Genomic DNA, 12,711 nt, shown 5'->3' with positions numbered 1-12,711 from the left:
TAGGGGAAGTCCTCACTGACAGCCAGTGGGAGAAGGTTTGTGTTTTAACTCACAAAGGTTCTGTAGCCTCAAAATACCAGGAGACGGCATATAAGATTCTCACTATGTGGTACAGGACTCCAGTCTACATTGCCAAGATTAGCCCGGGGAGTGATCCGTCATGCTGGAGGTGTGGGGAGGAGATTGGTACATTTTTGCATATTTGGTGGGATTGCGAGAGGATCAGACCCTTTTGGAAGGGCGTGCTGCGTGGTGTGGGGGAGGTGTCAGGTCATGAGGTGCCATATTCCCCTGGTCTTTGCCTCATTTCCCTCACGGGTGAATCTCTGACTTCCATGAAACGTTCTGTTTCTAGACACCTTCTTAATGCTGCCCGTTCCCTGATCCCCCGCTACTGGAAACGCACTGAAGCCCTGTCCCTTCGTCAATGGGTTACTCAGGTTGAGGAGATTAGAGAGATGGAGGAATTAGTCCACCTGTCCTCTGACAGGATGGAAGCATTTACTAAGGTCTGGGCAAGTTGGCTTTCATTCCTGTCATCCCCGGTTCTAGCTGCGCTCTTGAGGTGATGCGGTTTGGCGGTTCCCTTCCTTACTCTCTGGTCTCTACCCTCTTCATATCCTTGTCCCCCACTCTCTTTCCCCTTCCATCTCTATTATTCCATCTCTCCACCCCCCCCCTTTTTTTTTTTTTTTTGTGTGGCCCGGGCGGGTGTTGGATGCCACTGGGGACGATGTGTCTCGGTGGCCTGAACCACCGTAATCCCTCGTGTGTCTCCATTGTTCTGTCCTGTCTGATTTGATTGTATTCATTTGTCTTCCCATTTTTGTCCCCCTCTTGTTTATGCATGTTTTGAATTACGATGTGAGATTACTTGACCATGCACCATAGGTTGTGCTCTGTGATACTGGAGACATTTATACTCACCTGTCATCCACTGTTTTATTTTCTCTCTTTGATTGTTACATAAGCCGCCCCACGATTGTCAATTTGTTTGACCTCTTTAGCAGCCCCTGCGTGGGTTTTAACGTGATTTACTCTGCATTGTCCGACGCATGTTTAAGTGGCTCCTTCTCAGTTTTGACATTTACATGTATCTCATTGTCCGAGTGATCTTTATTGTACTGCCTTGTGTTGTACCCCATATGTGTCAATAAAAACGTTATTTACCTAAAATGCCAATGAATCATTAGGAAACAATGTTGTAATTGTTACAGCTAGAAATTTCCATGTTTTCAATAAAGAAACGATAAGTGCCTCCAAGATTTTGAACAGTAGTGTTTATCAGAGTCTTCTTATTCTTCTGACTTTGTTTAAAGCTCCCTAAGTCATCCATTATTTTCTGCTCCTCTTCCTGCTTCATGGTTATTATAGTGCAAGGTGCCAATAAAATAACTATTATATCTGAGGAGCAAACAGCACCATGGCAGGGTTGTCTTCATGAGTGATCTTTATAGATATCTTCTCTGCAGGACAGGAATAACCCTAGACAAATTATTTGGCCTGAGTGCAAGATGCAGTTGGTTCCCTCATTATTCAGAGTAAGTAAGTCAGTCCAGTTAAACAAGTGCAGAAAGCGATCAGCAATCACTTTGTGTTGCTTCAGTGCCTCAACAATCGCCCACTAAGCTCAGCCAGTGTTGCTGAAGTGCCTCGATATTGAGGCATTCAGAAACACAAAGAAAAAAATCATGGACCCCGTTCAATTGCTCCTGGGAATGTTTAAAAATGGCATGCTGCACCTCACAAGATGGCGGCTCTCATTTAAAATAAGAAGGTTTGTCCAGGTACTGCAGCCAACCATGAAGGCCAATGGAGCCCAGCTCACTAATCACTGTGATCAGCAAAATATATATTAATTTATTTTTTAAAGACCCCAGTGAAGTCACAATGACACCATATGGGGAAACATCCAGTTCAAAGAAAATATGTCCAAAAAATGTTTAAATAACATGTTTATTTTTATGAGCACATTCTAAAATCAGCCCTGTATCTTCCCAAAAATCCTGGCAGGGAAATAGTTAAAATACCAACATTTGAAATACTATGGGGTATCTAGTTTTCAAAAATGTATTGTTTGTTGGGATAAATTCAATTAGCCCAGGTTCAAAGATATCCCAAATTGGAGATGGGTGCAGACTGACCAGATGTCAAAATTCCAAAATGTAGCCTTTTAGCCTCCAAACCTATGCTTGGATGGTATCACTGTACTTTGGACATGTTGCTGAACACGTATTGGGATGTTATTTGGAAGTTACATATAGGAGAAAAGTATAGTTAAAATGATACCATTTATTGGCTAACTGAGAGTTTGATTGCGAGCTTTCGAGACCAAGTTGTTAGGTCCCTTCCTCAGGCATTAATGAAGCTAACACAGACTTATCTAAATACAAAAGCACAATTCACACATTAACAAAGACATTAGATAAACACAGAGGTATTGGGGAATTTGTTCAGCAGTAAATTAGTTGTCTAATGGTTTTATGGCCCCTCTAACCAGGGAGTGAACTGACCAACGATGCTTTGATTGAACCATATCTGTCCATTGGATCTCTGCTAGTCCAACTAATTTACTGCTGAACAAATTCCCCAATACCTCTGTGTTTATCTAATGTCTTTGTTAATGTGTGAATTGTGCTTTTGTATTTAGATAAGTCTGTGTTAGCTTCATTAATGCCTGAGGAAGGGACCTAACAACTTGGTCTCGAAAGCTCGCAATCAAACTCTCAGTTAGCCAATAAATGGTATCATTTTAACTATACTTTTCTCCTGTTTTCTCAACGGCTAACACGGTACAAAACCTTTTTATGAAGTTACATATAGCAAGAGTTGTGGATTCACACCTGAGCTTATGATGTGTTTAGGGGGAGAATTAGTCCACGGAAAGAGTTCAATTGCCACCATTTAAAATACTGTGAGGTGTCTAGTTTCCACAAGTACATGGCAAACGGAATTGGCTGACTTCAAGGATTGAAAAACAGCAATACATTACTGCATTTTTTGTCCTATAACTTTCAAAAAACCCCCAAAACACTGGGTATTTCTAAATAGTACCAATAAGAATCTAACATTTTTTTATATAGTAAATTAGATAGGATCAAAAAATGGCAACTAAATACAGTTTATTGCACTATGTAGCCCACTAATGAAGAATTCATATAAAGGATACTTAAAAGGTTTTCTTGCCACTTATGGTTCACTGGAAGAGCCACACAGCGATAAGCAGACACGTTCACATCTCCTTCAAGTGGGTGGCACAAAAGAGGTAAATGTGTGAGGCTGGGGGTCTGCTAACGGAGAAAATACTAATTTTAAGAGAATACTCTTTAAGGCATTGAAGTGGATAAAATTACTGCAGTGTCCCTTTAGTTGATTGCAAGCCCCCATTTAGTGGGTCCCATTATTATTTATTAGTATAGCACCATCATATTCAGTGGCGCTGTACAATAGGCAGATCATTACAGCAGAATTGTTTCATAAGGACAGTGCAGATCAAAAACTTGAGGCAGGGCATTACAGACATGATAATCTCACTGGGAGTGGGGAGCTACCATAGGGCGAGTTTCTAAGGGCATTACTGCCCCAATACAGGATTGTATTTACTCTCGCCGAAAATGGAATTCTCAAAGAGCTTCACAAAAAGGTAGTTGTCAAATTTTAGTCGGCCATACTGATAAAGCACAAGTTACTCGGTTGAAAAATTCTTAATCACACTCAAAGGGGTAGCCACCGATAGCCGTGACGTAGCATGCCCGTTGCCGCGAAGAAGTTAATTAATGACCCTTTAGGCTTGCCGTGGTTCGCTCCACCTCTCCTGCCCTGGGGTAACCATTGCCATGACAATTTCTAGCAACAATCTCTCTGAGTTGTGATTGGTTCGTGATTCCCCCGGAGACGGTTACCAAGGTGGACGCTGCCCCGTCTAACACCCTGACCTGGGAGAAGGACACGAGTGAGAACAAGCTGCTGTCTCAGGTAAGGGGATGCTTTATACAATAGAGAGGGCGCAAAATAAATATTGCCATCACTTTAGTGTCAGATTAATCGGGTACAGTGGAATAGGGGCAGGTGTAAAGGCTTTGTTACATTCAGTGAGGGGCTATATACTTTTTCAGAATCGGTGTGTGTGTGTGTTATGATGCATACATCCTACAGGGTTAATCGGGGCTACTTACCTGTTTTGGACTATAACACCCATGATGCTTAGAATGGTTCGAAATGGATGTTCTGCATTTGGTAATCTATTTCGAAAGACGTTGATCGCAGTTTTAGTATCCCTTCCTAGCGTGATCACTGACTGCGGCCAAACAACATGAATGGACATGCTGCCAAAACCTCTACAGCAAAATGCTAATAGTGAAGCCCTGTCTGGTGCAAAATGCTAACAGTAAAGCAATCACCATAGCAACCAAAAGCATGTTCCCCTGATCGGTCCATTTAGCATACATAATCCCAATGAGTGCAACCTGCAGATCTACTCAGTGGCATTTTCTGTAAACCATGAAAATATTTTATATGACCCTATGATTTGGTGTCTTTAGGACAAATACTATGTCAGTGTATTGTGCCTTTATGTTTGTAGAAATTACACTCGAAGGCAGAATATAAACAAATATTAAAATTCACACCAGGCATTCCAAGCAGCCCTTTTTAAATCATTAATCACATTTTATTTGCAAAACAGTAGCTGCAACATTATACCATTATGTGTGCTACAGTGTCTCATTTGCTGTTGTATTCTGTAACTGCTGGATTGGATTACACATATAATGTTACATATGGCAGGTATCTTATGCCATGGGCTATATTCAGAACCTAAAAATAGTGCATCACTAATGTGCAATTACATAAAAAAATAAATTGAAGCGAAATGTTTACTGATGTCACTGTCTTATAAGATATTCAGAGTATTTCCCCTGATACCTGGGGTATTAGGAGGAGATATGTCCTAATATTTCTTATATTAAGTAAGAAAAAATTGCAGGATTCTGCCTCCGATTTAGTGTGGACTGGATCACTGGGTAAGTATGAGCAGCATGGACTTCTCTCATTCATTCACTTTTTTGTCTGCATTAGTGAATGAGGGTGTCAGACTAAGATTCATAATACAGAAAATCATTTAGCACCTATATTCACTACATAGGGCTGATTTTGTAAAGTAAAAAAAGGAACCAATGCACTTTATTTTGGGCCACCATATAGCTGGGCTGTCATCCAGGTAAGACCATGAAAAGCAGCACCATCGCTACTGTGATCCGCGGCATCGCTACTGTGATCCGCGACATCACTACTATGCATGTTTATCTGGAAGTGAGAGACATGTGTTGCTAGTGTTTGACAGGTTCCATAAAATGAGGGAAGCTAAATGAAGTTATTCATCCCCATGTCTGTGTGACAAGTGTGAGAATGTGACAAGTGTTCTTTTGTGTCTACATAATATAAAATGTGATACTGTGACTGGAGTAATCAGGGGGTTTAAAGTCAGTGTTTTCCTCAGTTTTTTTGGTTTATCATTTTAAGCATTGATATTGATTGTTTTTTTTTTTTTTGCTTTTTTTTTTACACTCAGCTACTGTCATCATAAAATGGCCACGATTAGCTTCAAGCCTGGTAGTCGGTTTTCCGTGCCAGACTGGCACACCAACAGTTCCCTGATTTCCCAGAATGCTGAGAGGCAACGCACAGCTTCTCATGAGATCCGTCAGCAAGCCAGGGTGTTGCGCAATGAGACAAACAACCAGGTATCCCACATCCCCTTTAAATACAAAAGGAGATTTCCATAGGGATTTTATAACTCATGCATGATATCACATTATTTTCAAATGTAATAATTAACCTCTTAAGCCTGCAGCTTGCAAAGAGTGATGTCCAAATCAACAAACTGCAATGCTATCTACTAAATGGTGTTTATTGTAAAATATTGGGTTTTAGGTGGGTTGGAAAGCAAATGCAAACCTTATGACCTGGATTGATCATTTGAAAAAATGATTAAAACACAAAATGCTATGCAACTGAAAGTTATACTACACTGACGGCTGGCACGTGAAAGAAATAAAGCACCGTTTAGAAAATGTGGAAATATTTCGCAGCCTACACTTGTAAAGTTTTAGTAGCTGCTGCTACCTAGCTGTCTGGCCCTATTGATGTCTTTATATAAATGTCAATGTTGATGTACAGAATCCTAATCATGGAGCCTTTAAACATTGATGTGAAACTCTTTAAATTATATAGAATCTCTAGAAAGCCATTGAATCTTAATAGCCTAAAACAGGGGCGTCCAAGTGCGGCCCTCCAGCTGCTGCAGGACTACATTTACCATAATGCTCTTTCAGCTAAGGGGCTGGCTGAGGAGTATGGGAGATGAAGTCCTGCAGCAGCTGGAGGGCCGCACGTCGGACGCCCCTGGCCTAAAACGTATTTCATTCTTCTACTCACCCCCACCTTGCATACAAATGTGGCCTCTCACATGCTTAGTAAGGTAGGGAAGTTGGTAGTATTCTACTAGTAATACATTCTTACAGCATAACATATTTCTAAATATAGCTTTGATTTCAAAACCTTTTTCTTAAAAAAAATCTATTTATTCACCCACATGTGCCCTGCAACAATTACAGCAAAACATATTTATTACTACCTACAACCCTGACTACATTAGATGCTGAAAACAGAGCACCAACTCTCTTTTGATTTCATCTCTCCGCTTTCTCTGTTTTTAGACTCAGTGGGATGAACACGATAATAGAACGCGTTTAGCTGATCGCATTGATGAAGTGAATAAATGGAGGGAAGTGCTGGACAAATGTTTGGCTGAAGTGGACGCGGAAATTGATGCACTGAATCTGGTGAGTTGGATGGTTCTGTTGCTGTGCCAATGTCACTCACAGATCATGATAAAATGTGCAGTAGTTGTCATATATTGGCAGGCCTTGGTGTGGTTTTCAGTGTGCCTGTTATGAACTATCGTATGTGTGTGTGAATTATCCTTACCTTTGTGAAGGTGAGTAATGTACGCTGGCATTAAAATCCCACCTGTGTTGAGTTTGGCCACTTAACAATGTCCCCTAAATTAGAGTTTGATAAAACTAGTTAGTAACCTATCACTTCATTTTGGTAATTGCAGATAAAAGATGAGGCGGAGCGAGCCTTACAGGCCAAGAACGTCCCACTGGATGTGGTGGTCGAGTGTTTGACTTTTCGGGAGAGCCGCAGGGGCATTGACCTGGTGAAGGATCCTGTGGAGGATGACTTGCATAAGGAGATGGAGGTGATTGAAGGTGCCCGCAAGGCACTGCAGCAGAAGATTAGTGAGGCATTTGAGCAGCTCTGGTAAGAAACCTTTAAGTGATTTTATCTCCTTGTTGGAAACTGTGGACAGTGACTCCTTGCTATTAACTGTTTAATCTGCTGCCAAAAACTGTGACACAACTAAGGCAAACCGAATGTAAAAAAAAACATATAAGGTATATAAAGTGACAAAGTACCTTTTTTGCTGTCTCCTTAAATTCTTCTGCTGAGAAAACATTTAGTTTTGGATGTAATATAGGGGAAAGCTGGGAAATTAATAGACTGGACATGTTGTGTTGAAAGTTACGTATCGCCTGGCATAACTTGTCCTGTTTTAAATATTGTTTATTGATAGAGCTAACGTAAATAATACAACGTTAACATTCACTCATTCACTTTGTATTGTCTTCCAGCCTCCTGCAAGAATCTCGTCAACAAATGAACTGGGATCACCGATGCAAAGTGGAGACAATTGAAATAGATCGGACATGCCTGTCCCTCAACAATAATGCTCCTAACATTTCCTTGAAACCAGATCCAACACGTGTTCCACATGAGTATGGGCTCATATTATTAATATTAGAGGTGTCTATATCTATTGCTTCTGGATGTGGTAATAAGTTGGAATGGAGTGTAGGAAACAGGAAAAATTCACATAAGCTTAAATTTTAGCCAGTTTTATAATGGGCCTTTCTCGACATGGGTAATTTTAATGCCTGACATTGTAAAGCCTTAACACTAACCTTCACCTCTGCTCTCTTGTTTATGCTAACCTCACAATACTAACAATAACCATCCTCCTAAAGCTAGAATGGTAACCCAAATCTTTTATCATAGTGTGTCGCTTTTGATCTTTCATTTGTTACTTTAATGTACTAGAGACCGTTTTATTTTGGTTTGGGCACCAATGAAAACTACTAACCTTAGTAAATGCAACTTGATAGAAACGGCCAATGACAGGGCCATTTTTAATGTTAATGTGATGCTGATCACAAGTGGTTCTCCATATTATTATGGTCCACTTTCACAATGTCAAGGAAGAACTAAACATAGAAATTGCAGGACGACATCATTTCAGACAATGTTTTATTTTATAGAAGTTTTCCTAAAAATAGTTTTTGATATGACTAGCACAAAAATCGTTCCATCTACCTTCAAGCCAGTAAGTGACAATGTGGACATTTGTGGTTCCTTTAGCAGTAGACACAGGTGTCCCTTAACCATTTGGAACAGATCTGCAATGGAAGTGGTTAGGTATCCTGTACGTTTGTCTGTACCTACCTTAGTCACTTTTCTCCTCATCAGGACTACCAGCCCCCAGGAATGGGAACAGTATAGCCGTTACAACAAGGAGAGAGCAGAGGCTGAAGTCCGAGCCTCTGTACAATTGAGAGAAGTAATTGCAATGACTATTGCACAGGTAAGGATGGCCTAAAATTTTCTGCCAAACTCTTGGTCAGAGGGTCTGCACGAGACTGAATAAAAGGTCATGAGTACACAGATATAAAGATGTAGACATACTAATTGACAAATTATTACACAGGGGATTCACCAGTGTCCTATTTCCTATAAGCTTATTTTCAGATTTCTGTATATTTTTCTACCAATAATCAGAATCAGTCCGGAATACAAAAGCTTCTTTGCAACATGGTGAGACCATTTCAAGACACCAAAGCCCTAGTAGAAATAGTTATTTATATGAATGCAGTTATATGTGATTAAGTGCTCTACCTTAACCCCTTAGTGATAGATAATAAAGCATTGCATTTACATTTACACACAGAGGCTTCCCTAAGAAAGATAGATCTCTGTTGGATGGTCAGTGACCGATCTGCATTATCTTTGTAAAGTAAAGAAAGTTGGTTTTGTTGCTGGTTTCCCTGGTAACAAAAGTAAAAAAAACTGCAGTTTGTTAACAATGGGTTGTCCTTAACCCCTTAAAAGCAATGAATTGTGATACCGTACATGTACGGCTTTGTCATGAAGGGGCTCCACCAAATAAATAAAAAAAATAGAGAACAAAAAAAATATAATTTGTGTGGACAATTTTATGGTTGATAAAAGACATTGCAAAATTGCTAAAAAATGTTTCCATTCTTAAGTGTAAAGAACAGCTAAAACAGACTTCATCTTGGGTTAAAAACCATAAAGTGTAATGTATTTGGAATTTATAGGCTGAGGTGTAATAGCCCTTCCAGTGTGAGAAATCTCTTCAATTACTGTAAGAGATGCTGATCCATGGTATTCATTGCATACCACAGGTCCACAAGGAAATTTATCTCACTGGAGAGACTTCTCTCAGCTTGGTCAATAAAAGTAATACATAAAAAAAAAATCACAAAACTGGAAGTAACATACGTTTTGCTAGTTGTAACGTTAATAGGACCATTCTGTGTATTCATGAGGTCTACCGTTTTTCCTTGAATAGACTAACAATGAGCTGGAGGCTCAGAGAGTCGCTGTGGAGTTTGAATTTAGGAAGAGGATCCGGGAATTTGAAAGAGCTCATAATGAGCTGAAGTGGCAAGAGAAGAACGTGAGCTGTCTACTTTAACGCTACTTTTGTTGCTACTAAGCCAAATTAAGACTCTTCCTGGGTATAGGCCTCAGTAACTATGCCTGTGTTTGGTTTTTTCGGTAATCACAGTCTGTCTGATGATCTATCTCTGATCATATAAATGAAATTACACACCGATATGTGCCACATCTATGTTGAAGTGCTACTATACATCTCTGTTACAGACTAAAGAGGAGATACAAGAACTGGAAGAAGACATCAGGCATTTGGAAGCAGATCTGAGGGACAAGATGGGCCCTCTGAAGCTGGCTCATACCCGGTTGGAGACCCGCACTTACCGACCAAACATGGAACTATGCAGGGACCAGGTGTGGAGGGTGCAATTTTGTTAAGGTTCCTTGCTGGCTTTGAGTGTTTATTCATAGCCAACCCATGTGACAAAATACTGAAAATTCTTATTTTTCTTCATACCCAGGTGCAGTACGGTTTGACAGATGAAGTTCACCAACTGGAAGGCACAATTGCTGCTTTGAAGCAAAAACTAGCTCAATCACAGTAGGTTTTGTTTTTTCCTTGGTTAAATTATATTAAACATAATAAATATCCCCCATCTCTCCTACAAGCTTTCCATACCAAGATAGCTTAGTGTTTCCTGATAATTTATTTTGTGAATCATCGGAAATTTTAGCAAATCGTCTTTAGAATGGCTTGAGACTATCCTTCTGGAGGTGGGATTCCCAGTACTTTGGTCTGTTTTATTACCACCGAGTAATAAAATGAGTGTTGCGAACCTTTAACAAAATACCAATTGATTCCCTTTAAGCTCAATGTAATACCTGTTTTTTCCTACCTTTTTATATAGGGATGCCCTAGATGCTCTGTGTAAACAATTAGCTCGCATAGAAGCTGATGTCAAGTCTAAAGAAAACTCTCTTAGCCTGGACAATAAGTGCCTGGATGTTCGTCAGAAACTTACCATGCCTGCTGAGAAATATGTTGCTACCCTGGATACATTCAACAGAACTACCAATCGTAACCTTTCACCCCTTAAGAGTCGCCAACTGGAGCTCGCTTAGAATGGGTGGAAATAGAAGCCGTTGTCCTGAGTGTGTGTTTTATCATATACCTCCAGTTAAAATGAAATAAATTCAGATAATAAGCATGTTGCTTTGTTGCTTTTGATATAACATTCACTACCACATTGTCTGCTGGTGGGAGGATGTGATGTGTGAAGATAACGTGATAGAGCATCCTAATACACTAAGGTATCAGACTCAAGATCCACCACTGCTACCACCTTACATTAACATAAACGTTTTAACACCATGCAGTAACTCGCACACACATACTAACACCATATACTTACACATGCACTGTTCTCTCAACAGCTCCTGCTCTACTTCTGTGGGATCACATAGGGTGTTACATGACTCCCCTGGGAACCTCTAGGTCCAGGACAGCTAGGAGTGTGGGGCTTATACCGGGGCTGGAGTATGAAGCAACTGGCACCCCAGAGACTCAAGGCTGAAAATGAATTTTTGACATTGTATACCAGCGCTCTGCACCAGTTGCTGGCGCATAGTGATTAGGGAGCACCAAAGCAGAGGTCTGGATTGACAGACCTTGCACTCCCACAACAGGATGGAAGACAGAAGATGGAAGAGGAGAAAAGGGTGCTGTAAGGGCAAGTGTGACCAGTGAGCCAGTATCTTTGTGTGTATGGGCAATTGTACATGTGAATGTATGGGCAGACCTGTGTGAGGGCAGTGTGTGTGTATGGGCAGTGTGTGTGTGTATTAGCAGGTGTTTGTAAGGGCAGTAAATATGTGTACACATGGGCAGGAGTGTGTAAGGGCAGTGTATGTGTATTTGCGTGTTTATGGGCAGGTGTGTGTAAGGGCAGCATATTTGTCATCATTCGTTTCCCAGAATCAAAGCAGCTTGCCTGGATAGGCACCAGAATTGCTCATGGAGGACATTTACTGAGGTCTGCAGTGGACAATTTAATGATGTTCTATGGACCCTCACAAACTTTGCTACAGACGCTGGTGTGCTTGTACGGACACTTATAGCTAGCCCACCTCTGCTCTCCCTTACATGTACACACATGTAACATTTATTTTAATAATTGTGTTAAATATGGAGCCCAAATAAGTATGGCCACATATATTCATGCATGCATCTGTTAGTGTTTGGTATTGGTGTGTATGTGTGTTCAGGTGCTGGAGTGAGTTTGTAACGTTACTTGCCCCTGGGCCAAAATGTGCCAGACACATTTTTTTCTATATACAATTGAGCAGCAAGGGGTAGGGTGATATTATGAGGGCAGGTTCAATATCAAAGCCTTGCTCACCTATGGAGGAGGGAAGAACCAAAATTTTAAGGCGGGAGGGGGTAAGTGGACTGGCCTTTGCATGAGTAGCTACGGTACTTTCACCAATGCAGCTTGTCGTTTAAAACATCCATTGTGGTTAAGACTTACTGGGACATTAGTCCACCAAACGAAATTCATCAATATACTAAAATCACTAATCTATTGTCAGCAAGCCTTCCCCGCCCCCCTTTTCAGGAGACATAAAGCCTCTTTTCAAGGAGCTAAACACACCATAATAGTGCATGGAGAGCCGAGGAATGTACCATATAGATTATGTCTGTATGTAACATATTGCCTTAACAACATACGCAGATAGGAATAGGTACCAAAGTAATTTTCAAATCTTCTAACCGAACCATTCTGGCGCTCCGTTAGTTAGTTTTAATGATGCGGAAGTATGTTTTCCGTAAGTTACGTAACGTTCGAAAGTAGCTTAGCGAACATGCTCGACCCAGCTTCATCTTAAATATTAAACAATAACGTCATCTCTTCTTTCACTTCGCGTCGCACATCTTATTACAATGTCCGTCCGTTT

The 12,711-nt window shown here is 40.6% G+C and overlaps 1 protein-coding gene across 1 annotated transcript; it reads left to right on the top strand.

Annotated features, from left to right (window-relative positions):
* The first annotated feature begins 5,570 nt into the window (after nt 1-5,570).
* TEKT2 (tektin 2) lies at nt 5,571-10,964 on the top strand. Its single transcript, XM_053457206.1, has 9 exons — nt 5,571-5,741; nt 6,717-6,842; nt 7,121-7,326; nt 7,698-7,841; nt 8,590-8,704; nt 9,713-9,820; nt 10,027-10,170; nt 10,278-10,357; nt 10,665-10,964. The coding sequence occupies exons 1-9, from the start codon at nt 5,586-5,588 to the stop codon at nt 10,876-10,878; spliced, it is 1,293 nt and encodes a 430-aa protein (XP_053313181.1). The 5' UTR covers nt 5,571-5,585; the 3' UTR covers nt 10,879-10,964.
* Nucleotides 10,965-12,711: the final 1,747 nt, after the last annotated feature.

Source organism: Spea bombifrons, chromosome 2, assembly GCF_027358695.1.
Source record: "Spea bombifrons isolate aSpeBom1 chromosome 2, aSpeBom1.2.pri, whole genome shotgun sequence".
NCBI lineage: Eukaryota > Metazoa > Chordata > Amphibia > Anura > Pelobatidae > Spea > Spea bombifrons.
This window is presented reverse-complemented; position numbering and strand designations above follow the sequence as displayed.

What these genes read in the sequence shown, in the direction of transcription:
- TEKT2 (XM_053457206.1), top strand. Translation starts at nt 5,586, where the DNA reads ATGGCCACGATTAGCTTCAAGCCTGGTAGTCGGTTTTCCGTGCCAGAC. An exon ending in GAGGCATTTGAGCAGCTCTG is followed by an intron (nt 7,327 to 7,697) that starts GTAAGAAACCTT and finishes ATTGTCTTCCAG; the next exon opens with CCTCCTGCAAGAATCTCGTC. An exon ending in TGGAACTATGCAGGGACCAG is followed by an intron (nt 10,171 to 10,277) that starts GTGTGGAGGGTG and finishes CTTCATACCCAG; the next exon opens with GTGCAGTACGGTTTGACAGA.